The sequence below is a fragment of the Vigna unguiculata genome, chromosome 3 (assembly GCF_004118075.2).
Source record: "Vigna unguiculata cultivar IT97K-499-35 chromosome 3, ASM411807v1, whole genome shotgun sequence".
Classification (NCBI taxonomy): Eukaryota; Viridiplantae; Streptophyta; class Magnoliopsida; order Fabales; family Fabaceae; genus Vigna; species Vigna unguiculata.
This window is the reverse complement of record NC_040281.1, coordinates 42,533,076-42,557,989: the sequence shown is the minus strand read 5'-3', so window position 1 is coordinate 42,557,989 and position 24,914 is coordinate 42,533,076. Positions and strand designations below refer to the sequence as shown.

At 32.6% G+C, this 24,914-nt stretch overlaps 1 protein-coding gene across 2 annotated transcripts; it reads right to left on the bottom strand.

The window, feature by feature from the left end:
* Positions 1–15,072: 15,072 nt before the first annotated feature.
* Positions 15,073–24,686, bottom strand: LOC114178717. 2 transcript variants are annotated; one of them, XM_028064775.1, is made up of 3 exons: positions 24,532–24,686; positions 16,909–17,765; positions 15,073–15,500 (listed from the first exon to the last, which is right to left on the bottom strand). In XM_028064775.1, the coding sequence occupies exons 2-3, from the start codon at positions 17,760–17,762 to the stop codon at positions 15,326–15,328; spliced, it is 1,029 nt and encodes a 342-aa protein (XP_027920576.1). In that variant the 5' UTR covers positions 17,763–17,765; positions 24,532–24,686; the 3' UTR covers positions 15,073–15,325. The 2 variants fall into 2 exon arrangements, with proteins under 2 accessions (XP_027920576.1, XP_027920575.1); XM_028064774.1 differs by lacking the exon at positions 24,532–24,686 and adding an exon at positions 24,219–24,454 and having other exon boundaries at positions 15,234–15,500.
* Positions 24,687–24,914: the final 228 nt, after the last annotated feature.

Below are 24,914 nucleotides of genomic sequence, written 5' to 3'. Positions count from 1 at the left end.
TAAGCATACCATTTGCATTCTCCATTTGCTCCCAAATATTTCACTGCAACCCTTTGATTGTCATTTTTTAAGAATTTTAAACTTTTCCCATTTGCAAGTGCATAAGTCCTAATCGCTTTAATGAATTCATGTTTCTTTGTGAAATAAGTTCCTATTTTCCATCTATATTCATCCATCTTTTTTGGCATTGAAAATGTAGGAAATGACCTATAACCCTCAACATCATCGTTGCCCTCACCAATGTCTGAACCACTAACTAATTCATCTGAATGCCACTCGAAATCTGACCCTACACCCTCAGTCCTTACTTCATCATGATCTGTATCAGTTGACTCTTGGGCTGTGTAACAACCTTCTCCATTGGATATACTTTCCATATCACATTCCACATTACCATCATAATCTGAATCGCTATGTCCATCACGATTAATGTTAACATCAACAAGACCTTCCTCATTGAATGATTCGGCCTGACCTTCATACACTCTCTTTCCTACATTTTGTTGTACTCCATGACCTTCACTATCCCCCCTGCCACTCTATCAGTACCAACATCAACTTCACATTCAGTAACCCCCCTGCCACTGTATCATTACCAACATCAACTTCAGGTTCGTCCCCTGCCACTACATCAGAACTGCCATGAACTTCAGCTTCCTTTTTAGTTGCAACATCTTCGTCACCCACCACCTTCTTTTTCCAGTACTTCACCTGGACCACCTTCTTTTTCCAGTACATCATTAACCTCAGAAGGACCAACCTCCCCCATACCAACACCCTCTAGCATGTTGATTATCTAAGGTTCTGTCATTTCATGAACCACATACAAATGAACAACACCATTTAACCTTGCTAAATTTGCCATATGAGTGGCCCCTTTATCATCACAAAGGAGCTCCAATCTATCTTCTAACACACTCCCACCTCCTACACAATACCACAACTCCTTCAAAGATACGTGTCCTATCTCTTTTAATCCAGCAATAACCTCAAAATATCCCCACGTATCAGGATCACAAAACCACGTGGTTATTTCCCCATCATATTCCAATTTCCCATTACTAATAAAGTGGCCACTATGGTGGACCACCACTTCAAAACGGTCAATAGACATTCTATTTCTACACCTGTATACATTGCCCCAAACCAATTCAAAAATTACAAATCATGCCAACATAGACAACACATAACCAAGCATTCAAATAGGGGACCACAACATTAAAAAATACATACTACAATGCATATACGGTGATCGATTAAAAAATACATTGCAATAGGGGACCACCAATAAAAAAGGAACTCGATGTCGACAATGGGGGGACCAACAACAGTATAAAAGCAATACAGCATCATACCCACACAACAAAACATCAAAACCCCAATACAAAGCCAAAACCCCAAGACGCGAAAAAACCTTACACATTTTCAACTACAACAACTCGTACTTACCTTCAGACTGGTGCTCAACCACGACCACAACGAATGCTCTGACCTCCGATTGCACTCACTCTTACCTCCGATTGCACTCGCTCTCACCTCCGACAACGATCTACTTCACTTTCGTCCACGCACACGGGGTTCGCAATCCACGCCTCACACTGATTTTCCCAATCCATTCCCTAATTACATCATTTAGGGTTTTTCAAACTTTGTTATTTCTAATTCAGTCCACGCAGTCACTGTGCCAATCTAAAAAATAATACATAACACCACGTTAGAAAATCAAAACCAAGTTAACGTTAAAAAATTTAACACTGTTACTGATTGTCCTGATTTAATACTCAATTACAAAAACGAGGACGAAATTGAAACCAATTAAAATACGAGGACCAATTTGAGATTTCTGAACCAAAACGAGGACCAACGGAGTATTTTAACCTAATTTTTTTAAATATTTTTGTTAAAAAGTTCATGTTTTTTAATTTAATTTATTTGAAAATATTATATTTCAATATATTATATAAAAAATAAATTAAACATATATATATATATATATATATATTAATATTTTATTTCTAAAATGCATATTAAACAAAATCAAAAATTAAAATATGAAAAAGTTAAATAGTTAAAAACAAAACCATAAAAAGAAAAAATCAAAAACAAATTAAAAAAAATGTATATATATATATATATATATATATATATATATATATATATATACAAACCGATTTTTTCAATTTATTTTATTTGAAAATGTAATATTTTAATATTTTAAATAACAAATAATATATATATATATATATATTAATTATTTATTTATTTCTAAAATATATAATAAAGAAATTAATAAAAAATAATAAACTAAAAAAACATTTAAAATTTAGAAAATATAAAATTTAAATAAAATTAAAAATAGTTAAAACATAATTAATATTTTTTAATATAAATTTTAAGTATTTTTAATTTAATTTATTTCTTAATATTTTTAATATATATTTAAAAAATAAAATTATATACATATATATATATATATATAATTTTTTATATAATGTATTAAGAAAAATTAAACTAAAAATAAAATTAAAAGAAATATATATATATATATATATATATATATATATATATATATATATATATATAATATTTTAATTTCTACGATTTCCATTAATATATTTTAATTTTCGAGAATCGATTTTTTGATAATATATTTTAATGTCTAGATGTTGATTTTTGATTATATTTTTGACTTTCGCACGTCAACATCCGAAAAATAATTTTAGAAATGTGATATCTGTTACTTTATTTGAATAGTCAAATATATTTTTCGAATGTTAAAAATTTTAGGAGATGTGAAAGAAATTTTGGAGTTGGAAGAAAGACCGAAAAGAAAAGAATGGCAACGCAAATCCCATTTCTGAGATAATCGGCATGTGCTTTATTCATTGTCGCCGTTTCTCTCTTTCCCTTTACCCTCTTATTTTATTTTTCTTTTTATTTTCTTCAACATCAAATTAATCCACAAAAATTTGTTGGGAATTCAGAAAATTCCATGTGGATCCATAAAATTTACCATCAAACGTTCCTACTTCTTTGGAGTTAACTCTTAAGTTTTTGTCAGTGATAAAAAAAATAGTTCATTCAGTGTCAAACTATTTTTTTAATAAATTGTTTAAATTTGTGATGAACTCACATACCAGTAATTAATGAATTAACGAGTTTGAAATTAAATGTTACTTTTCTCTTACTTTTATCACAATTACAATATCTCAATAGATTTAAAATTAGCTATTGAATCATTTTCATATTATCACAGCCAACTTTGTTATAGTTTTCTCATATTGTTTTATTCAACATTGAGCAGGACATGGCAGCAGATGATGGTATGTCAGACCCAGCAAACAAATTTATAAAAGTTTCACGAGTTTGTAAACTCTCCAACCTTGATCATGAGAATAATTTATACTTATATCACAGTATAAAACTGTTTTTGTAAATAATGGCGGATCTTGACCAAAATTTCTCGGAAAGCCAAAATTACATACTTAAAATTTACATATTTAATATTATTGTCACTCGTTCAATGAAATTGAATAAACTACATTATCTATCAGATTGTCCATCGTTTTTTCATATTCTTAAACTTATCAAATAATTCAATCATAACTATTTTTTTTTCGATTTAAATAATCATATTATCTGCAAAATATTTATTTCTCATTTTTCTAATATGCACATATCGATTCAAATTCACATTTCATTTCATTATTATGCGATAAGCAACCATATTGTCATGTTTTGGTCTTCACTCATCTTTTATCAATTCTAAAAAATGAATTTATTCTTTAGTTTTTCATCAATATACCTATTTAAAAAATAAATTTAAGACTAAAAAATAATTTATCATAATATAATCAATAATTGAGAGACATAATTACTAATAAAAATTATGATAATCAATTCACTACCAAGTGAGACAGGAGATTACTTTTTTTTCTTTTGTGGTAACTTAACAAAAAGAAATCAAGTCAGGGTAAGAGATAAATACAACATGTGAAAAACTAAAAAGACAATGAAAATAAAAAAATAAAAAGTATCTTAATTGTTATGAAATAAAGCAAATAACATAGAGAATAATAGATAATAAAGAAAAGGAGAAACAATAGTAGAGAGAATGAGAAAATAGATAGCAACTCATTTGTATATTATCATCGAGAGAAGAGTCTTATTTATAGATACAACATGTAATCCATAAAGGAAACAAATCATCAACTTAGCTAATACAAATATTTATATAAAGAGTAATGAAGTAATGAATCATATGACTATCAATTATACAAGTAAATGCATGTAATCAATAAACAATCATTAATTCATAACATTAATAATTTTGCTTCTTTATTATATTTAATTTTATATATTATTATTATTAACATTAAATGTTATAACTTATAAAAGAAAAAATATCTAATTTTATTTTCATTAACTTTTCAATATATAATTATTTAATTTAAAAATATACACATAATTTAAAAAATTTAAAAAACATAAATAGTTTAACAAATTTTAAATATATATAATTTAAAAAAAATTAAAAAAAATTGGAAAAGTTAAGGGTGTCGAGGCCCCTGCTCTAACGATCCTCCGCACTGTTTGCAATTAATGTTAATGAATAATCATAAAACTTTCTTCTTAATATTGGTTTTAAAATTAATACAAATTTATTTCAGTAAAAAAATCACGAAATTATATGAAGAACATTGGGTATTATATTCTTCTATATTATGTGATGTAAAGTTCAATTGATTTTGTAACGACTTAATCTCCCAATAATAATGAGAATATAATTTAAGTTGACATCACAAAAAAAAACTATTTTGCAATTAATGTTAATGAATGGTCATAAAACTTTCATCTAATTATTGTTGTTAAAATCAATACAAATTTATTTTAGTAAAAAGCATGACATTATATTAGGAACATTAACTATTACATTTTTTTATACTATGTAATTGGTGTAAATATCAATTAACATTTTTTGCAAATAACTTAATTTTTCTATAATTACGAGAATAGTTTATATTTATATCTCACTATAAAATTATATGGCAATTAATGTTAATGAATAGTCATAAAACTTTCTTCAAATTAATGTTGTTAAAATTAATATAAATTTATTTTTGTAAAAAATTAAGAGATTATGTTAAGAACATTAACTTTTATATTTTTTCTATATATACTATGTAAATGATGTGGAGTATCAACTCATTTGTGTAGATGTGGAGTAAAGTAATAAGTTTCAATTATTAATAAAAATTAATGATTAATATTGCGTGTATATTCGTTATAAATCACAGATATTTGAAAATATCAAATAATTAATAAATGTTGTAATGAACTAGGAAAGCAAGATAAAGAAAAACAGAAGGTGTTGCTTCATTATTGGTGATTATTGAAGATAAAGAAAAACACCAAACAGAAAGAGTCTATTCACAAGGATAAGAAACTGAATCTAGAAGCTCTGTACATGACGCATTATGTTGCTTCTCTTAATAAAATAGAAAAGCTCTTCGTTATGAAGGTAGGTGTTGATGCCAAATAAAGCAAAACTGTTTGAAAGGTTTACTAAAAAGACATTGCCACCAAAGAAGGTAATGCACGAAGGGTTTATTTACATATGGCACTGATGGGTCTTTATCTGGGGGAAGAGATTCTTCCACGAGATACAACAATACTTGAACCGAGTCTAATCTACATAAAGAATTATCAAATCCAATCTAAAATTTTAAACTATGGATTTAGATCTTTGTATGTTGTTGGGGTAAGGTGAGTGAAACCACTTGAATCCATCTTTACAACCAGTTTTAGCATTAACTAATAGAAGATCCTCTGTGATGTATGTAACTGGGTTTGTGAGTTCCATAGCCCACAAGATAACTCATCTTCATAGGATTTTCACCCAACACATAATCTGCCTGAAATTGTTCAACCATAAATGTAAAATAGAGTCACATTCATTCTATACTGATGATTATTTGCAAGACTTGCATACCTGAGAAATGGCAAATTTGCGAAGATATGTTGGCTTATACAATTTCTTGTTAAATTATATTAATTTAATATTTAGTTCATTTAATTTATAACGTGACAATTATTAGAATATAAATATATTAAAGTTATGGAACTTATTAAATTAATTCCCTCACTTCTCACTTCTTAAGGATATTGTAGTATTTTATTAAAGTTTTTAAAATATTAGAAGTAAAAATATGACAATTGTTCCTGAGAAGAAAAAAAGCATTATGTTCCAAGAGGTAATGTAAAGAAAAATTACTTTAACATGAGAAGACTTTGTACTTGATAATTTTATATCATCAATAAATCATTAAAGAGAAGTAAGAGAAGTGAAAACATTGATTAAGATAACTTTGTAATAGATCCAAGTAAGTTCTTAAACTTTTTTAATAATATAATTGTGAGAATCATAATTCCTAAATGTTCCTACTCTATAATAAAGTAGTTTCTTAACTTTGTTAGAAAATTGAAACTATATAAAAGATTTTACATTGGTATCAGCAATTTATGATTCTCCATAAAAAGTATTTTCCAAATTATAAAAAGCCTAATTATGGAACTTAGAGATTTTAATTTTTTATTTAGTTTTTATCAAATTGGGTGCACCAGTTACTATTTGATGTACTGCAGTTTGTGTTGTATGGTATGTGCGCAAATATAAAATTCCAAAATTCCCTTTTATGATTTATTAATTGGATTAATTATGTGTCTTTTTGTGGTTCAATTTCAAACTTCTTTTTTTCACTGTGCATTGGAGTTGAATTGAAAACTTTGACTAACATGAATGGATAAAGCAAAATTTGGATTACACGTGAATTTGCAAGCTTTTGGTACTATTACGAATGCTTTGAAAAGTGCATTCACTTACATGTATGGCATAAAGAAAATTCAATTAAGTTGAATTTCCGGTGATTTGCAATTATAATAGAAATTAAAAGTTTTGCTATTATGCTGTTTTCTAAATTGCTCGTCACTGGTAGGAGAATGGACATTGTGCAATGTAGTGGTCACACATGTGTCTGTATTTTTTGTTAAACATTTATATTATAACATAAGTTTTTAATATTTGTAAAGTAATAGTGTGGGTGTGGATGTGTGTGTGGATGCATGCATGCGTGTGTAGGTGCATTCGTACGTGTGTGTGTGTGTGTGTGCGAGTGTGTGTGCGTGATTGTTAAAAAGAAAGTATAAACTGAAAATATCATGGATTTAAATCATCAAAGTTTTCTTAAATTGTGAGATCAAATAAAGATTGGTGTTCAAGATGTGTTTCAACTTCCCACTCATCTATAAAAAGTAAATATTTTTGTTAATATATATATATATGCAAATAACAAAAATAATATGTAGCAATTGGGTTTAAGTAGATATAATAAATAAAAATAATAATTTACTTTTTAAATTTCTCCTTAAATCTTTTTAGAACACATGATCCATAATTTGTTGAGTTTTAAACAACTAAAAATAAAAGTTTAGTATTGTGATTTACATATGACACATTAAAAGTATATAATGCTATAAGATATTAGATAAATAATAATAACCTTTTTGATAAATTTATTTTGATGTAAACAAACACTATTGTTATGAGGAGTATGGATTAGTAATGAATTTTGTTGTTTTTTGGCAATGAAAAGAAATAAATAAAAATATACAGATTTTTTTGGTAAAAAGTGCTTATAAAAACATTAAACCCTTCCCCATATTTTCTCAGTAAGTCCTACAAGCAATACAACACAATATACAATCCCAACATATCAAACAACCAATTCATCCAGCTGAGAAAGCTCATTTTTCATGGAAAGAATTGCAAGTCCACTCTCACTACAAAAAAAAATTACGTATTATCGATGATCACTTTCTATTAGTAACTAAAAAAATCCGTCGGTAATAGTATTTTTTGTACAAATTTTTGACAGGCGAAATTTTGTTATTAATATGTCCATCTATAAAATTTATCGATAGGTTAGGGTCCATTTGACATATATATCCGTCAAAAAAACATATTCTTATCGATGGATGTATCTGTAAGTAATCATTGATGAATCATTTTTTTGCTGATAATTCAAATATGTACTCTATCGACGAATAAATTCGTTGGTAAGTTAGTCAATATATATTATGCACACTTCAAAGTCAGTTTTGTATGTCTCTTTACAACACGCGACCGTACAAAGCAGACTTGCATAAACATTCTAAACCAAAAACAAACCTGCCAATTACAGAGATCGAATACCAAATATTCAATAATAAACATGCAAGCTTATGGATAGATTGTTTTGTATAGGTGTGTGCGAGTGCATGTGTGGATGGATGTCTATGTAAGTGTGTTAGTGTGAATGTGCGGTTCCGTGTGTGTACATATATATGTGTTATAATACAAAAATATAAAAAAATACGGAGATACAAGTGCGACTATAATATAATATGTATTACAAGCTATTACATAATAAACATCTTACATATGAATGTACGTACGTCCGTCTAATAAGGGATAATTAATTCAAGCCTTAAGAGGTCTTAAGAACCAGTTAAATGCCACTATAATATTATAATAATTATCCAACAGGCTGGGAGAAGTATCAAATAATGATTGATACCTAACAACTTTACAAGCTTTATTCATATATTTCTAAATTGTAACGATGTCAACTGGTAATTAGACCAATAACTACTCTTATAATTTCATAATCAAATAAAAAAACGATAGATATAAATGATATTATACCAACAAAAAAATCCTACAATTGATACTGTAATTTTCTCTTATAGTTGAGTTATCTTTCTATTGTCTTCAACTTTATAAGAGATATATTTAGTTATGGAACAAGTAGTAAAACATATTCTAACTGCTGTACCTAGTTGGGTGATTCCTTCAGTAACTTTTCTCACGAATCCTTTTTTAAAATAAAACAAAATAAAATAAAATAAAATAGAATAATAATAAAAATAAAAAAATAAAATAAAAGTAGAATAAGATGAAAATAAAATAAAATAAAAGTAAAATAAGATTATGAAAAGTAAAATATATTATAATCCGAAAAAAATTGGGTATTGACAACTATTATTGCTTTTTAATATCTCTTGTACAGATAAAAGAAAAAATTAGCTAAGTCTAAATATAAAGAATAGAAAAATAGAAAATTAACCACTAAAAAGATACGTAACTATATGATTTTGTGATTAACGAATCCAACCAGCAACAATTTAAAAAGTTATGTTGTGTGTCACTTTTCTACACGGTAAATGCTTGAATAATGTGTGCAAGACCTAGAAATCTGTATGCCTTAGTTGTAGTGTTGTGAGTTGCAGAGGTTAGATGTAAGGAAAAGCTTTAAATGTTAGGAGTCTTGAAAGCAAGCTAAACCAGACATTAGACATTAGACATTAGACGACTCTTGTAAATGTTAGACAAGTCTCAACCAGACACGTTTAACAAAGAGTATCTGGTATATTTGACGAGTGTTTACCAGACAAGTGGTTTATTAGACTACTAGTCCTGGCAAAGGTGTTAGGCCACTGCCTGAAAGACTTGTTTTCTGTGTTAGCAGTTTCTATGCAACAAATTTGTGAAGGTTTAGGCTAGGTTTATTATTGATCCAGAAAATGAAAGGAACTTTAAGGAGCTTAAGAGGAATGTTCAAGACCAGTTTGAGTTAGGACTTGTTGACCAATTTGCCAAGTTCATTGCACCAATTACTGAACCAGAACTTGATATTCTGAGAGGAATGGTCATACAATGTGAACCACAACAACAAGCACAAAATCAGTGATGACTAATGCACATCAGTTTCAGTTTCAGTTTATTCCTCTTATCTTTGTTGCTTTTGTTGGTGTATTTTTACTGGTTTGCTGTTATTTTTGCATTTGTTTTTTGTTTTAATTAGCTAAAATTAGATATTAGGTTTTGTTTTTGGTTTTGATTTCATATTTGGTTTTTTATTTTAGTTAAATTGATTGATTAGAAATTGATCTCTTACTTTTGTTAGATGTTTGTAGTTTTCTTAGATAGCCAATTGTAGATACTAAAGTATGGTTTTAAGTCTGTAATAGATAGTTTTTTTAGTTGTTATCATTAGTTAAGGGTAGCTAATGTGATTCATTGTCTCAATCATAGTAGATAGATTAGTTTGTTGCTTTACTTAACTTTTCTTAAACTGATTTTTTTCTTTTAGTTTCTACTAACATAACAAGTGTTGATTCTAACTTTACTACAATTCATTAACACCACTAACACGATTTTTTATGGTGTTACTTTTATAGGTTCTATTAATCAAAGTTTTTATACTAGTTCATATATGGTTTCACTTATTTTTTGCAGCCAATCTATAGTTGTAGTTTCAACTTTTTGGATAAATAATACTTTTTATCTTCATTAATTTTTTAGAGTTGTAGATGTAGAATTAGATTATGATTCAGAGTTTAATAGTAGTATGATACATGACTTTACTTTTGTTAGTGACTTGTAATTGCTATCTCATAGTAGTCTAGTTTAGTTAGTTCTTCTCAATCTGCTTTTGACTTTAGTCTCTACTAATGTAATCATTTGTACTAATTTGCTGCTACTAACTCTTTAACTAATTTTTTGCTGATGCATTCAGTTTTACTAATTTGTTTTTACTTTGTTTTTGTTGATTCAATTAGTTTATTAACTTACTAAACTTACTATTTTTTTTTCTGTACTTTTTCAATTGCTAACTCTACTAATCCGTAATAACTGTGTTTGCTGATCTAATCAGTTTTACTAACTGTATTTGCTAATATCAGTTGACTAATAGTTTTCTTTTACTAACTTTTTCACTAATTTTCTAGCTAGTTCCAGTTTTTGTGTTCTGACTTAGTCTCTTATTTTGCAGGCTTAACTACTAATTCTTATTCTCTATTCTAATTGGTTTGATTCGATCATACTTCTTATTAATTTGATACTGTTACAGGTTTGACATACTAAATTTAGTTTGTATATTTAGTCTTTTTACTTTAGTGATGCTACTTTCATTGATTTTTGTTGCAATTCTAGTATTCATAGGCACTACTACATTTTTTTGTTGCTTTTAGTGTGTAGCCTTGATTTTAATTTTGTTTGTTTGTTTCAATCCTGTAGAGGTAGATTTAGTTTTAGAGTTAGTTCGTATAGTTAATTTTGCTTGCATGTTTGGATGGATGGTTGTGCGAATAAGTGTGTGTGGGAATGCATGGGTGTATACGTGCGTGTGCATGTGCGTACATACGTGTTAGTGTTATAATTTAAATATTTAAAAAATTCAGACACGTAAGTAGAATGTAAAACTGGAATCTAATTTGAACTTCTGGTTTATAGCATACAAACAGTTTTTTTTATTTCAGGATCTCTTTGACTAGAATATTGTAAGATGGGGTTCGTTGAATTTTTTTTTAAAAATGGGTCATGTCGTTATCTGACGACTTCCAGGGTAAAATCGTCATTCCCAAGACCGATTTCGTTTTTTATTTTTTTTTTAAATAAATGTCGTTACATCACATAACGGTTTTTGTTTAATAGAAAAGTGAAGTCGTCCTGTAGCATGATGACTTTACTTTTCATTTTTTTAACTTTTTAGTTTTTCAACTTTAATTATTTATTTTTCTTTTTCCTTATTTTATTTTTTAAATATTTCAGATTTCTTTTTTTTTAATTTAACGGTTTTGCTTATTTTTTTTTCAATTTTGATTGATTTTTTTATAATTTTTCAGTTTTTGTTATTTGTTTTTTTTAAACTGATTAGTTATCGATATTTTTTAAATTTTTAATTTTTTTTCAAATTTTGTTAGATATAAAAATTATATTAATTGTATTTGTAATTATTTTTAGTTTATTTTTATTATGTAATTTTATATTATCTAATCTATTTTATTAAATTTATTTTATTGTAGGAATAAAAATAATTACAAATACAATCAACATAATTTTTATATCTAACAAAATTTGAAAAAAAATTAAAAATTCAAAAAATATTAATAACTAATCAGTTTAAAAAACACAAATAACGAAAACTGAAAAATTATAAAAAATTAATCAAAACTGAAAAATAAAAAAATAAGCAAAATCGTTAAATTAAAAAAAGAATTTTTTTTGAAATATTTAAAAAATAAAATAAGAAAAAAGAAAAAGAAATAAGTAAATTGAAAAACTGAAAAGTAAAAAAAAATGAAAAGTGAAGTCGTCATGCTACAGGATGACTTCACTTTTCTATTAAACAAAACCGTTATGTGATGTAACGACATTTATTTAAAAACAAATAAAAAACAAAATGGGTCTTGGGAATGACGATTTCACCCTGGAAGTCGTCAGATAACGACATGACCCATTTTTAAAAAAAAAATTCAACGAACCCCAACTTACAATATTCTAGTCAAAGAGATCCTGAAATACAAAAAAACTGTTTGTATTTCAGGATCTTACAAAAAAATTCAATCGTTATCTGACGTAACGACATTCATTTAAAAAAAAAAAAAGCGAAACCGGTCTTAAGGATGACAACTTCGACTTGACCCATTTAAAAAAAAAAAAAATCAACGAATCCCATCTTACAATTTTCTGGTCAAAGGGACGCTGAAATACAGAAAAGCCGCATACAAACACTGCTATGTGATTTTACTGCTTTTCATCTTTGATTTTCATGTTCAGTGCTTATAATTCAGTTCAATTGATGTTTCTTAGTTAGCTTTAACATCTTAAACATGTGTTAGAATTAGTTAGTCTCTTTGACGTGAGTTCATGATTTTAGGAATTGTGCTTTGTGTTTGATCTTTTACTTGATTCAGTGTCTTGAACTTCAATTGATCTTGTTCTAAGCTATTTCCATTGATCAACTCATACTGTAATTCATTGTCTTGCATTTAAATCATATGCTCTGTGTATATGCGAGAGCATTGACTCATTGTTCAAGAATAATAGTTGAAAGATTTTGGCTGGCCTTGGTTTCAATTGTGAATTTTGTAATTTTTGTGTTTTCAACCAGTTCTAAATCATATTGTGAATATTGAGAGTGTATAAAGTGTGTCTCGTTCATCATAATAATATAAATAACATTATCAGTTCATTGAGTCATTTTATCGAGCAATTTTAGGTTTCAATGTAGCTTTAGTATTTTTGTACAGTTTAGCCTTTCCATGTACATATTATGCATCATTTTAGTGATTATTACAGGTTTCATGCATATAGTTTAATTTTGCATACCAAACCACATAACCATGGTATTGTCATGTTAGTTCATTGTCAAATCTGTCAAACTTGGTTTTAAAGTGTAGTTTTAAGAATTTTCAGTTGTTTGACAATGTTGCATTCATATCATGCATGATTTTACTAGTTCTAATGTGTCTCATTCACTTGCATTGTATATAAATCATATATGCATCTCATATCACGTAAGCACTTAATCTGTCACGCTGCATTCACTGCCAAATTTGCCAAGGTGGTTTTCAAATGTGATTTTGTGATTTTCGGTTTCTTTCCATATTTTCATTCATATCATAATTATTTTTAGGTATCTAGACATGATCCATCATTCATTCATGCATAATACATATTTCCAGTTCACTGTGGCATTTCATCAAACGCGTTGTAAATTTTTAGTTTTCTCTTAGGTATTTCAATAAACACTTTTTGTTTTCATATTTTTGGCATAATTTTAGGTAGTTTTAAATTATAGAATATGTTCCCTATGATTTCTTAACACATTTCGTGCATTCACATCTCATTTCCATGCATTAGAATTCACTTTAGGAGATTAAACCAAGGCATTTAGAGTTGTAGAATCATACATTATGTCCATATTTTAGTTTAACTTTGTATATAGTTCATGCATAATTTCATTGCCAATATCCTTCATAATTTTTACTATTTTTGCGGATTGATACTTAAGTTGCTCTCTATACTTCATTAGGGGAAATTTGAGATTTTATTACTTTTATGCGACTAAAAGAGTTTGGACCCGGGCCTTGTCAGAAGCTACTAAACCTTGCCAAAGATTCATGTGGTTGTGTCGGTTACCTCGAGGGAGGAGTATCACCTTGCATGGATGTGTGCATTGAGATGTGAATTGCCTAGGGGCACAATAAGATGAGACTATCCAAACTCTGCTAAAAATAAGATTCACATAAATAAAGTGCCTAGTAGGTGAGATTTGATAGAGGTCACTTGTGGTCATGGTTGGATGGTTCTTTCGGAGCTCTACGTTGTAGCAATACCACAAGGAGATTAACCCTGTCACACGTTGATGGAGTGGAGGATCTGATTCAATTCCAAAACCTTCTCATATGTGGTTAGGTCTCTAAGACGTGCTCAAGTTAATCCAGACTTATTTTCAGAAAATAGATTCATGATTCATGCATTCTCACATGCTGATGTATTCACATTGATGAAATATAGAGGGCAAGAGTTGGTTATATTATTTTGAGGATTTATGATGAACTCTTATGTATTTTATATGTTAGCTTAACCTTCTCGTCTGTTTTTGTACTTTGTTGCTTTGTCTTGCTATGATCGTGTGATTATATGCAGAGGGTAGTGCACAACTAGGAAATGAGTTGAGGGCTTGGAGTTGAACCTAAAGTTACTTCCTTTCATCTTAAGCTTCTTTTTTTTTTTTTTATGTAATTCCATGAATGTGAACCGATGTCTTATGTTAAAACTTTTTTATAGTTGGATGTAATGAGAAAACTCAACGAGTCCTTTGAAATATTGTTTTTTAATAAATGATTTCTCCTTTACATTTAAGGTTTTGATACAGGTTCAAATAAAAATAATTTCACGTGCACAGTTCAATCATCCTGGTATTATGTGTCTGTTGGGTTCTGAGAATACGAGCATAAAACACTCGCTTCAAGCAAGTGAGAAATATTGAGCGATCGTGGAGCGATATTTTTTATTTTTCTCGTTACATATCATAAAAATATGGCAATGCCACTGGTTAGTGCATGAAAATGTATTTAAAACAACAGAAATCTCTTTATACCATTGAATCTGTATATCATCTCATTCTAGAGCGCCCTCGACATCCGTACTTACATTTTTAACGCAGTGGCTGAAAGTTGGGCACATTTTTAAACATATACAACGAAGAGACACGTCTTTTTCTCATTAAAAATTACGCCAAGTTTACATTCTAAGGAAAAAAATTTGAAAGAGGCATTAAAATGGCAATTAGAAATTAAGATGACAGGCATTGACGATGTTTACGGAGCCCTCCATGCATGATTTGTTCTGGGTCTTTATCCTGTAACGCTTCACTTAGAAGCCTCCAGTTGTCAAATAGAAAAAGCTAAGCCAGCATTTTGTGGAGTGCAATGGCATTTACAGGTTTGAAGAGCTCAAGGCCATCATTTTACACTGTTCATTCAACGCCAGAAGTTGGGCCTCTTTCTTGTCAAGCATCGCACTCAACCTCACATTCTCCTGCATAAGTTTCTGAACTTCAGCCTCTTTCTGCATTTTCTCACCCTCCAATTGAGTAGTCTTTCCAACTAGCCTGCTCAAGAGAAAAAATGGAGCAGTAAAAAAACAAATAAATCTTGTTTTAAAAAGAAAACGTGGGGATATTAACACGCCCGTGTTACACAATCATGCATAAAAAATTGAATAGGTACATACACACTGTCCATCCCATCCTACCCATGTTCATGTTATCTTACATATTAACATACTTTTGGGCCTCAGACTTATGCTTCAATTGGCGTAGTATTAGCAATAACACAACTTCCTAATGTTCTAAAAGTTATTTTTTCTTGTGTGGCTATATAACCAGCCTCCATTAGTACAAACCCTGACAAGAACCGGAACAAATTATAGACGAAAATAATGTTTGTTTATGGAAAACAGTGTTACACCGCAGGTATTCAGCGACCTGGTTCTCACCTCAAATATTTACCAAATCCAAAAACAACTCTCCCTCTCAACCCCTCTTATTTAAGGGCAACTCCTAACTAACGAACTATGATTCTCTCATACTCTCCTAGCTTACTAATCTGTAACACCCAAGAAAAAGCCAACAAATACAAGGACATTTGAAGAATATAATAATCTAAATTCAACAGAGTAATAGAAGGTAGCCTGAACAGAGGGGGGTACTTCCAATAACATCCATCAAACAGGTGTTGAAAGTGATTTGAAAAGCAGTTAAATTTTGTGCAGTAGTAGCTAATGCCAATCAGAAACTATCCAAATTAATCGGTATTCACCGAAAGAAAAATTAAGAACACCTTTTTTTAGGTCGCCACAGTTGGGAGTAGCAGGAAAAATACATCATAAACTATATACGCACAGAAACACAAAAATCTGCAAATTAACAGAAACGATAAACATGCCAACTTCTAATAAGGTGATATTTTAACATATAAAACAAGTAACTTACTAGGGTGATCTATGTTATACTCAAACAAATTACTAATTTTAGTAAGCTAACTGGACAAACTGAATGTAAGTTACTCAATTAGAAGTTATAAAAGAGAAGACTTCATCATGGGACAAGGAGGGGGCGATGGGGGCCACGAGGAGAGGTTATAAATAATCAAATGGGTCAGATTTTGTTCAAAATGAAGAAGCACTATGATCATTGGATAACCAAATCAAAATGAAGGAAACTAAAACTGAGAAGCAAGTTAGCTCTCTTAAATGACACTAAAAAAATAAATTTATAATATAAGAATAACATGAAATGGGCTCCTGATATCCAAGTCCATAATAAACACTGTCCCTACGCATGAGGATGCCCCCCCAAGTTGGAAAAAAGGACAATTATTTGGCACAGTTTAAACACACATGCCATCCAGTATAAAAGTATATTTAAGCATAAAAAGGCAGCAGGAAGTGGGCCATCTAAGTCAAACAATTTGAAGCAGGTCAAATAAACACAACCAATTGCATATATAAATATTTACCGTTCAAATAGCCTTTCAATAGTTTGGAATTGCTTCTCTGAAGAAAGTAACGTTTCTCTTACTGTGATTAAACTACTAACATATGACTTCAGAGACTCAAATTCCCGTTTCACCCGGGAAAGCTCTTCTTCATTTTCAGAAGCACGTTGTCTCTGTCTAGTTGTTTCTTCAACCAAATCTGCAACTCTTTGCCGCATGTCATTTAAAATACCATTTGTACCCAAAGCAAAACGCTCCATCTCTTCTAATTTCATGGACATACTCTCTAACTGAGCAGACTTCCGCATATTTTCTTCTTGACCTAAACTCACTTTTTCCTTCTCCATTCTAGTTTCTGATTCTGCCAATAAAACCCTTTTGACAAGGGCTTCCATCACATCTGTGACCATCTGAACAGACTTCAGTATCTCACCTATATAAACTGCATCTTGTTCGTCTAATGAGCCAAGCTGACGGTTAATTCCTATCCAAGATTCTTCACCTGGATCATCAAATGAAGAAAGATCAACATTCCTAGACCAACCTGATAGTGGAATCCCATCTTTGTCAACAAGCCCTACCCCATCTAACTTTTTTATGCCACAAGATGTATGGGCTAGATAAGGAACCGCCATGATTCTAGCTTTTGATCTTAAGTAGGACAACACGGTAGAAGTAGTCTTGACTCTTCGCCATAGAACCTCTAAATCCTTTCTTGCATCTTCCTCTGAGCCATGTATACAAGCCTTTACTTCCATTATCCTTGCCTCCAATATATCAACTTGAGATTGACTTCTTTCAATATTCTGCTTCCAAGTTTCATGAGACTGACTCAGCTTAGATTTCAAATCTGACATACCATCATCTGCTGCCATGTCCTGCTTAATGTTGAATAAAACAATATGAGAAAACTATAACAAAGCTGGTTGTGATAATATGAAAATACGTAACAAACAATTGTAACTATAAATATATGGCAAAATTCAATCAAAGAGAAAGCATGAAGATATAAGGCATCTGTAACTGGGATTCAATTGTAAGAACCAATTTCATAACTGCAATATAAGGATGCAGCTATGTGCGCAGATGCCAAGTATTGAAGTAAACCTAAAATGAAAGCACAATTCACAAGAAAATCGTTAACCTTTTAATCTTATATTTATGAAGCTTAGACACGGCTCCTCAATACTGTGTCTCTGAGCCCAACACATGTTTGACACCAACACATATATGACACTTGTAGGACACATGTCAGGCACCTTGTTAAATTGTCAAATTTAAAAAAACGTTTTTTCGCAGCTCCAACATTCCTGGAGCATGCTCCAACACCATTATAACACAACGTTAATGAGGGCAGACACAATGATCTCTTTAAGTTGGAAAGTAAGAAACTTATTGTGGAAGTTTCTATTTCTCCTTTAAACAAACAAACTGTCTATTTCACATTTTACAAAGAAACTTTAGAAGATGTCTTTTTCAATGACGATGATCAACAAAAGGAAGAAATGTCTTAAATCAATTAGATCCTCTTTTCATATTTTGAATTCGAGAAGGATGGATTGATGCTCATACTCACAAAGGTTGCCCCGTCCCAACACATGCATCATAAATATTAAATACACCCAAGAAATTATGCAGCAGTCGCAAATAGCAGATATTAAATGGTGGCATATTGTTAGATGATATAATATTGTGTTTAATAGTTGGGCTCAGCCCATTATGTATTTCTGGGATTTGGCCCATTATCAATATAAATAAACTGTCCTTTGTGTAGGGTTTACACAAGGGAGATTAATCCCAAAACCCTATTTCATCTTATTTTACATGGTATCAGAGCTTAGGTTAGTTTACTACAGCCACCGTCCCGCCGCCGCTCATTGCCGCCGCTTCTGTCGTCGTCACCGTCGCCGCCGCCGCCGCCGCCGTCGCCGCCGTCGCCGGAGCTTCAGTTTCGACCGACGACCAGACGGTTTTGTTCGTCTCGGCCAGGCGACTCCAACGCCGCAGAGATCGCCGCCATCGGAGCTCTCACGCGCCTCCACGCGCCGCCGCAAGCTCCGACAGCCGCCACCTCTCCGCCGCGCGTGACGGCGCGTCGCCGGTCGTTTTCTGCGCCGATCAACTTCGCCTGAATCGCCTTCTTGAGCTCTTTCTGAATCTGTGGTTGTTGTTTCAATCGGAGCACCTTGAATTTTTAGGGTTTCTCCCTCTATGGCTTCTTCCGCTGCCAATTCGAGTGTGTCATCTTCAAGCACTCCGCTGTCTGAACCCTCTGTTTATACCAACTACGTCAATGTGCATTTATCCATTGACAAGTTGGATGGCACAAATTACGCGACATGGGCATCCGATATCAAACTTTGGCTCAAGAGTCAAGGATATGAAGATCATCTCACCCAGAGTGTAACTACAGTTGCTGCAGATGAAGTTTCCCGCTGGACGAAAATTGATGCCCAATTATGCATCGTCATTAAGTCCACCATTAACTCTTCGCTGAAACAAATGTTTCGTTCATATGAAACATGTTCAGACGTTTGGGCACAGGCCAAGTTGTTATACACCAATGACACTCAACGTCTTTATGGTGTTTGTCAGGATCTTTTCAAAGTTGTTGCTCCGCAGAGTCCTGGACCCATGGCTGAATATTTGGGCAAAATTCATGCCCTTCTGCATGAGTTTAATGAGTTATTGCCTCCGGCCTCCACTCCAGCTGAAGAACTTGAGCAACGGTCAAAGTTCTTTATGTTATTGGCATTACATGGTCTTTCTGATGAATATTCCCATGTTCGCGACCAGATTTTGGGGTCTCCTGTTGTGCCCAACTTCACTGCTACTAGTTCTGCCCTTTTACGTGTGCCAAGAAAACAAATCATTGATACATCTACTTGTGCTGATGATTCCTCAGTCTTGGTCTCTCAGCGGGATGATCGCAATCGTTCTCGCAAGCCGGGAAAGGGACGACCCAAGTGTGACCATTGTGGCAAATTAGGCCACAAGATTGACAAATGTTATGCTCTACATGGACGTCCTCCTCGGTCTGCTGCAGTAGTTCACTCTGATCCTCCTCCCCGATCAGCGACTGTGGATCCTGCTTCATCTGATACCGCAGGGCACCCTGCCATTTTCAACGACTTTCTCAAATGGTATGAGGAACGTCAAAGTTCTAGTTCCACTACATCTGCCTCTGTTGCACGCACAGGTACATCATTCGTTGGCCTGACTCACTCTGATTCTCTTGGTCCTTGGGTTCTTGACTCAGGCGCCACAGACCATATTACTGGTAACAAATCTTTGTTTTCTTCTTTGTCTTGTCCGGATCATTTACCCTCAGTTACAATGGCTGATGGGTCTAGAGTCTCATCTCATGGTGTTGGTACTGTTAATATTTTTCCATCCATATCCATTGATCATGTTCTTTATGTTCCTGGGTCTCCATTCAATTTATTATCTGTCAGTCGACTAACTCGTTCTCTTGATTGTATTATTTCCTTTACCAAAGATTCTGTTTGTTTACAGGACCGGAGTTCGAGACACATGATTGGCACCGGATGTGAGTCTCATGGTCTGTATCATCTTCGTCCTCCTTCACATGTTGGCGCGGCTATGGAATCACCATCCCTTCTTCATGCACAATTTGGTCATCCCAGCCTTGCCAAACTGCAACAACTTGTCCCCAGCTTGTCCAAGTTATCTAGTTTGTCGTGTGAGTCTTGTCAATTAGGAAAGCATAGTCGTAGTTCGTTTCCTTGTAGTGTCTCACAACGAGCTTTGTCCCCTTTTGCATTAGTTCATTCGGACATTTGGGGACCTAGTCGTGTTAAGTCTACTTTAGGTTTTCAATATTTTGTTACTTTTATTGATGATTATTCAAGATGTACTTGGTTATATTTAATGAAAAATCGTTCTGAGTTGTTCTCTATTTTTCAATCATTCTTTCATGAAATTAAAACACAGTTTGGGGTTTCTATTCGAAATTTGCGGAGTGATAATGGTCGTGAATATCTCTCTCAATCCTTCAAACATTTTATGGCTTCTCAGGGCATTCTTCATCAAACATCATGCGCTTATACACCCCAACAAAATGGAGTGGCTGAGCGCAAGAATAGGCACCTTATTGAAACAACTCGCACTCTTTTAATTCATGGTGCAGTTCCTTCACATTTTTGGGGTGATGCGGTTCTTACTGCTTGTTATCTTATTAATCGCATGCCTTCTTCAGTCTTGCATAACCAAGTTCCTCATTCTATTTTATTTCCTCACGACCCTCTTCACCCTTTACCTCTTAAAGTCTTTGGGTCCACATGTTTTGTTCATGATTTTAGTCCTGGCTTGGATAAGTTGTCTCCGAGAGCCCACAAATGTGTCTTCTTAGGATTCCCCCGCTCACAAAAAGGGTATAAGTGTTTCTCTCCTTCCCTCAATCGTCATTTTATCTCTGCTGATGTCACCTTTGACGAGTCTTCTTTTTACTTCACACACCCCTCTTCTCGTTGTGAGCCACCATCTACTACTATAGATATCCCTGTTGTGTGTGATCCTCCTAGTGTGCCCACTTCCAGTGCCACCTCGGATTCTCCTCAGCCACCTCCGAGTGTACCTATTGCGGATAGACCACCTCTTCAGGTTTATAGCAGAAGACATCGTTGCCAACCACCAACTCATGACTCACATCAAGTGCCGAGTTATTTGTCTCCTCCGGTTCCAACAACTGAGTCTGATCTTCCCATTGCCCTTCGTAAAGGTATGCGTTCTACCCGTAATCATTCTCCTCATTATGCTGCTTTGAGTTATCATAGAATCTCTCCATCTTTCTATACATGCCTTTCGTCTATTTCCTCTTTGTCAATTCCAAAATCTTTAGGTGATGCATTAGCCCACCCTGGTTGGCGTCAGGCCATGCTTGATGAATTGAGTGCTCTCAGGCATAGTGGAACATGGGATCTTGTTCAATTACCATCCGGGAAATCTGTTGTTGGTTGCAGGTGGGTCTATGCTATCAAAGTTGGCCCTGATGGCACTGTTGACCGTCTCAAAGCTCGCCTTGTTGCCAAAGGTTACACACAGATCTTTGGTTTGGATTATGGTGATACTTTTTCTCCAGTGGCCAAGATGGCATCTGTTCGCTTATTCATTGCCATGGCTGCTCTTCGCCAATGGCCTCTTCACCAACTTGATGTCAAAAATGCATTCCTCAATGGCGATTTGAATGAAGAAATTTATATGGAGCAACCTCCGGGTTTTGTTGCTCAGGGGGAGTCTTCTGGATTGGTTTGTCGTCTTCACAAATCTTTATATGGCCTAAAGCAGTCTCCTCGGGCCTGGTTTGGAAAATTCAGTAGTGTTGTTCAACAATTTGGCATGTCTCGCAGTGAAGTGGATCATTCAGTTTTTTATCGTCACTCCAGTGCTGGATGTATCTACTTAATAGTGTATGTTGATGACATTGTTCTCACAGGAAGCGACAACCTTGGCATCTCCCTCTTAAAGCAACATCTTTGTCGTCATTTTCAGACCAAAGATCTTGGAAAACTCAGGTATTTCTTGGGTATTGAAGTAGCACAATCCAATAGTGGTATTGTCATATCTCAGAGGAAATATGCATTGGATATTCTGGAGGAAACTGGATTAATGAATTCTAAAGCAGTAGAAACACCCATGGATCCTAATATTAAACTTCTACCTAAACAGGGGGAGCCTTTCTCAGATCCTGAACAGTACAGACGGTTAGTTGGAAAGTTGAATTATCTTACTGTTACTCGTCCTGATATTTCCTTTGCTGTTAGCGTGGTGAGTCAATTCCTTAATTCCCCATGTGAAGAACATTGGAATGCAGTTATTCGCATATTAAAGTATATCAAAAGCTCTCCTGGAAAAGGTTTACTATATGATTCCAACTCTGATACAAAAGTTGTATGTTATTCAGATGCTGACTGGGCAGGATCTCCTTCCGACAGAAGATCTACTTCCGGATATTGTGTCTCAATTGGTGGTAATTTGATCTCTTGGAAGAGCAAGAAACAAAGTGTTGTGGCAAGATCTAGTGCAGAAGCAGAATATAGAGCTATGGCTTTAGCCACATGTGAACTTGTTTGGCTTAAGCAATTGCTTCAAGAATTGCAATTTGGAGATGTCACTCAAATGACACTCATATGTGACAATCAGGCTGCTCTTCATATTAGCTCTAATCCTGTCTTTCATGAGAGGACCAAACACATTGAAATTGACTGTCACTTCATTCGAGAAAAAATCCTATCCGGGGACATCAAGACCGAGTTTGTCAATTCAAGTGATCAATTAGCAGATATTTTCACTAAGTCTCTTCGAGGACCTAGAATTGATTATCTTTGTAACAAGCTTGGTACATACGATTTGTATGCACCAGCTTGAGGGGGAGTGTTAGATGATATAATATTGTGTTTAATAGTTGGGCTCAGCCCATTATGTATTTCTGGGATTTGGCCCATTATCAATATAAATAAACTGTCCTTTGTGTAGGGTTTACACAAGGGAGATTAATCCCAAAACCCTATTTCATCTTATTTTACACATATATCATTATTATGCATAAAAAAAATAAGTTGTATGCAAAAAAATTTAAAATAAAATGCATAAAACTGACATAATATTAACTCAATTGTCCAGAGACTTGCTATAGATGACAAGAGAAGCAGAACACATGCCAAAACCATGACAACCATAGCAACCGCAATAGTGGACAAGCCCACAATCATGGATCCAAGAAATTCTACTACGTAAAAGTGTCATAGCAGCTACACATAAATATAAACATTGTATCGTTTACAAACAATAATTCGTACATAACATATATTTTGGGGTCCGGAGGCCTTTTGAAGCCAGAAACTATGAAGCTTATAACATCCACCTATTCTAACAAGGAATAAGTACAGCACTGATATTAGACAAATAGCACGGCATCGTTCATGTTTCCCAGATTTCAAATCTCATGCAATGACCAGAACTTCTAATCAAGATCCTAATACAGAATTGATTCAAACCATACTGAGCCATTATCCTGCAGGGACTATTGGAAAGCCAACTACCTACTCTATAAAAACACATACCCATAAAGTTTAACAAAGTACAGTCACTGTTTGAAACTGGGCTCGACGCAAAGGAAACTTAATTCAAATAGGTAACCGCAGTATACCTTCAAAAATTGAAAATAGATAAACAAGCAACCGACAAAAACAGCTAATTGTTGTATATGCTATAATTCTTCGGACTTTGCTTTCTGCAAGAGTTATTCTTAATTGTTATTATTATCTTTGTAGATAACAAAAAGCTCCCATGCTTAAATCTATTGCACCTACCAGTTAAAGATCGAAGCAATGCGTCAAACGGTTATCTCGACAAACAGAAGTAAAACAAACCTAAACAGTATCAACTGAGATTCCCCAATTTCTTTTTTCTTGAACACTTTAAAATGATATAAGAGAAGAAGGGGGAATCGAAATTGAAGAGAAAGTTGAATACGAAAAGGTGAAACCGAATACCCACCAAAAGGAGTAAAAGGGAAAAAAATTGGAGAGTTTGGATACGGAACAAAGGATGAGAGAAAAACAGAAGAAAAAAAGAAGAAGATGAATATAGTGAAAGAAAACAACAATCAGACAGAGAGAAAACCTGGTAAGATGAAAAGTGTTAAAGGAAGAAGATGATGATGATGAAGGTGTTAGGGCTCTGTGTTGCTATCTTTCTTTCTCTTCGTTGGGAAGAAAAAAGAAAAGAAGGGCAACGAAAACCCATTTCTGAGATAATCAGCATGTGCTTTATTCATTGTCGCCATTTCTCACTTTCCTTTACCCTCTCTTATTTTATTTTATTTTTATTTTTATTTTCTTCGACATCAAATTAATCCACAAAAATTTGTCGAGAATTCAGAAAATTCCATGTGGATCCATATAATTTACCACCAAGAATTTCCTAATTCTTTGGAGTTAACTCTTAAGTTTTAGTTAGTTGTAAAAAAAATAGTTCATTCACTGTCAAATTATTTTTTTAATAAA

Excerpts from the sequence above, each read along its gene's own strand:
- LOC114178717 (XM_028064775.1), bottom strand. The coding sequence starts at position 17,762 with ATGGCAGCAGATGATGGTATGTCAGATTTGAAATCTAAGCTGAGTCAG. Across the intron at positions 15,501-16,908 it reads ATTGAAAGGCTATTTGAACG|GCTAGTTGGAAAGACTACTC; the intron begins GTAAATATTTAT and ends TCTCTTGAGCAG.